Source organism: Carlito syrichta, unplaced genomic scaffold (genome assembly GCF_000164805.1).
Source record: "Carlito syrichta isolate Samal-C Ts95f unplaced genomic scaffold, Tarsius_syrichta-2.0.1 Scaffold313381, whole genome shotgun sequence".
Taxonomy (NCBI): Eukaryota; Metazoa; Chordata; class Mammalia; order Primates; family Tarsiidae; genus Carlito; species Carlito syrichta.
In genome coordinates, this window is record NW_007257477.1 from 1,490,217 (window position 1) to 1,494,160 (window position 3,944).

Sequence of the window (3,944 nt, forward strand, 5' to 3'; positions counted from 1 at the left end):
CTGGGCGCCGCGCGGGCCACCGCTGGCCGCCGCGCCTTGGGGACGGCGGGAGGCGCAGCCCCGAGGCCGGAGACTTCGGATCGGGCCCAGGTAGGAAGGGGAGCGCGGCGTGGGGAGGGGTCTCGCGTCGTCCCGGGCGCTCTTCCCGGTTTCCCCTCCCCTTCCCGGGCCGTTCCCGGCAGGGAGGGGACGGGGTAAGGGGTTAGAGCGGGTGGAAGCCGGAGCGAGATCCCAGATTCCCGGAACAGTCGGGCTGGGGCCCTCGGGCCGCTCCCGTCCCCTCCCTACCCCCTGCCTCGGGTTTCTCCCTCTGTCCCCCCCGCCCGGGGCCACCGGACCGAGCGGCGCCCCGGCGCCCCGGCGGCCCTTCTCCGGCTCCCACCCGAGCGCGCTCCTGGAGACCCAACTTCTGCGCGCGAGTGTCCCACTCTGCGCCCTTCCAGGGCGCGCTGGGAACGGGGCGGCCTGGGGCCACCCCGCCGGCGGGGGCGGGGGGCGGGCTCCGTGGGGCGCCTGGGTCGGAGCGGGGGCCTCGGGGACAGCGGGGGCCCGGGTAGCTCGGCGGATCCCGGGAGGCCGGGGCTGGCCGGGTGCGCCCGAGGGTGCCGGGCACTCACGCGGCGCGCGCCTTCCTCCCTGCAGCCCCCCGGGATGCAGTAGCGGCCGCTGTGCGGAGGCCGCGAAGCAGCTGCAGCCGCCGGCGCGCCAGACCCACGCTGGCTCCGTGCGCCATGGTCACCCACAGCAAGTTTCCCGCCGCCGGGATGAGCCGCCCCCTGGACACCAGCCTGCGCCTCAAGACCTTCAGCTCCAAGAGCGAGTACCAGATGGTGGTGAACGCGGTGCGCAAGCTGCAGGAGAGCGGCTTCTACTGGAGCGCGGTGACCGGCGGCGAGGCCAACCTGCTGCTCAGCGCCGAGCCCGCCGGCACCTTCCTCATCCGCGACAGCTCCGACCAGCGCCACTTCTTCACGCTCAGCGTCAAGACGCAGTCGGGGACCAAGAACCTGCGCATCCAGTGCGAGGAAGGCAGCTTCTCTCTGCAGAGCGACCCCCGGAGCACGCAGCCCGTGCCCCGCTTCGACTGCGTGCTCAAGCTGGTGCACCACTACATGCCGCCCCCCGGGGCCCCCTCCCTCCCCTCGCCGCCGACAGAACCCTCCTCCGACGTGCCCGAGCAGCCGCCCGCCCAGCCGCCCCCGGGGAGCCCCCCCAGGAGAGCTTACTACATCTACTCGGGGGGCGAAAAGATCCCCCTGGTGTTGAGCCGGCCTCTCTCCTCCAACGTGGCCACCCTCCAGCACCTCTGTCGGAAGACCGTCAACGGCCACCTGGACTCCTATGAGAAGGTCACCCAGCTGCCCGGGCCCATCCGGGAGTTCCTGGACCAGTACGACGCCCCGCTCTAGAGCTCAAAGGGCAGGGGTCGAGAGAGGGGCCCGGGTCCCTCCGAGACACATGGCAAGCACAAGGAGCGCGAACCGAGGGGGGCGGACTGGCCCCTCCCTCCGGCCCTCCCCCCTGCAGAACGGGGCGGGCGGACCTGGAATGTGTTGAAGCGAAGGGGAGTGCCGCCTGAGCTCCCCTCCCCCACTCCAGCCCCCGGAGGAGCCCGCGGGCCTGGTGGGACCTTGGCGACACAAGTGGATCCTCCCCTCTTCCGTTCCTCCCTCTGCTTCCGAACGGGAGGCACCTCGGGAGTGCTGAACTCATGGGAACTGCCAGGGAATCTTCAAACTTTCCAGCGGAACTTGTTTGTTCTTTGATTTGGTTTAAACCTGAGCAGGTGGCCGGCCTGGGAAAGAAGGGAAGAGAGAGGGCTCCCGATGGGCGGCCCTGAGGGGCCCCAGGGCTGCCGGCTGGCCCAGGAAATGGCCACGCCCCCACCCACCCGGGCCAAGAGGCTGGCGGCTGGCTCCTCTCCCTGGCTCTAGGGAGGAGGGCGTGGGGTGATCTGAAGAACTCCATCCCGGTGCCTCTCACCCTCTCCCTTGGGACAGCCACTGAAAACACAGCTTCCAAAGTCTACCTGGGGCCTGAGAGCCCAGGACCCTTCCCCCGTTTTAAGGGGAAAGTGGCATTTGGAGGGGGATGGATGGGCTGGCGGTTTGGTCTGCGTATCCCACCCGGCTCCTGGGAGGCAGGGAGAGGATGGAGATGAGCCATCTTTGACCGTAGACGCCCGTAGAGAAGACAGGGGATTCTACCTTGGGCCTCCTGACTGTGTCTGGCTAGGAGATTCGCCTTAAGCGCTCCCTGTCCTATGGAGAGGGACCGGCATAGGAAAAGCCACATACACCTGGCCAATCCAGGAGGAGAGGCCGAGGGGCTCACCCGAGGGCACACAGCCAGCCACTCGGCCAGGGGAGTGGGTGGGGGGCGGAGACCCATGCCTTTCAGCTGAGCACTGGGAGAGTGTTCGCCCACTTAGTATTGGCCAGTCACAGGCACCTCGTGGTCCGAGCAGAGCCACCAGGCCCCACAGCCCCCAGGTCCTGCACATCCCTCCCTCCTACCTGGTCGGGGGAGGCAGGAAGCCATCGAGGGGCTGAGTGCCTGCCACTCCAGCTGCTCCCGCTCTGCCATAGCACTGATCAGTGAAAACTCACAGGAATGTAGCAGCGATGGAATTACCTGGAACTGTTTTTTTTCGGGGAGAGGGAGCTAAACAAACACGAAGTTTTCTGTGTCAGGTATTGGGCTGGACGGGGCAGTTGTGTGTTGGGGTGTTTTTTTTTTTCCCTCTATTTTTTGTTTCATGTTTTTTTTTTTTTTTTAACAATGTTTACAATCTGCCTCAATCACTCTGTCTTTTATAAAGATTCCACCTCCAGTCCTCTCCCCTCTCCCCCACTCAGGCCTTCGAGGCTGTTAGGAGATGCTTGAAGAACTCAACAAAATCCCAATCCAAGTCAAACTTTGCACATATTTATATTTATATTCAGAAAGAAACATTTCAGTAATTTATAATAAAGAGCACTATTTTTTAATGAAAAACATGACTCGAGCCTTTTCTCCTCTCTTGCTTTCTCTTTCACCCACACTCACAGGAGGAGAGGAGGAAGGCAGCCGAGGAGGGTGGCGGGTCTGCCCCCTCATCAGCCTGGCCCTCCTCTGGGTGGAATCAAACTCGCCTTACGTCAGCCCGCCTGCCCCTGTGTGTCATTGACAAGCTAAGGCAGCCACCTAGACTGTTACCAAGAGGGGTAATTCCTGCTAGTCTGATTCAGATCTGACCAGAATATGCAAAGCAAGTTCGAAGGAAGCGCTTCAAAGGGCTTGCAGGGAGCTCACTGAGCTGTGGTCAAAGCTTTTAGAGGCTCCAGGCTATTAGAGAGGCTCTGGGGCTCCTTGGCTGGGAGATGTTCCGAGAAAGCCCAGACATCGGGGGTCCTAGCTGTGACCCATGACCTCAGCACAGCCAGGTTCACGAGAGGTGGAAGGAGAGGTGATCCTGACACAAACCCTGTAGCCAGTGGGACCCTCTCCAGGGGGTTGGCAGGCAGTCCTGGTCACTGCTACCCACACCTCCAAGTTCCCATCCACATTCCTAGGGGGAGCTCCAATCTGAGCAGCGGACAGGGGCATGCTCTTTCCAAAAAAGTACGCATCTATTCATCTAGACTTTTTTTTAGTTGAAGTGGCACTCTGTCGCTCAGGCTGGAGTGCAGTGGCACACTCACAGTCACCCCAGCATCGACCTGCTGGGCTCCTGAGATCCTTCCACCTGTCTGCCAAGTAGCTGGAACTATAGGCACACGCTACCACGCCCAGTTAAGTTTTGATTTATTGTAGAGATGAGGTCTCACCAAGTTGCCTGAATGGTCTTTTTTTTTTTTTAGTTGGAGTCTCACTCTGTCACTCAGACTGGAGTGCACTGGCCGCTCCCGGCCACTGCAGCCTCGACCTGCTGGGCTCTGGCGATCCTTCCGCCTCAGCCTTCC

General features: G+C 62.6%; 1 protein-coding gene across 1 annotated transcript; it reads left to right on the forward strand.

The window, feature by feature from the left end:
• Positions 1-630: 630 nt before the first annotated feature.
• SOCS3 (suppressor of cytokine signaling 3) lies at positions 631-1,470 on the forward strand. Its single transcript, XM_008070393.1, has one exon. It carries the CDS (start codon positions 732-734, stop codon positions 1,407-1,409), a length of 678 nt encoding a protein of 225 aa, XP_008068584.1. The 5' UTR covers positions 631-731; the 3' UTR covers positions 1,410-1,470.
• Positions 1,471-3,944: the final 2,474 nt, after the last annotated feature.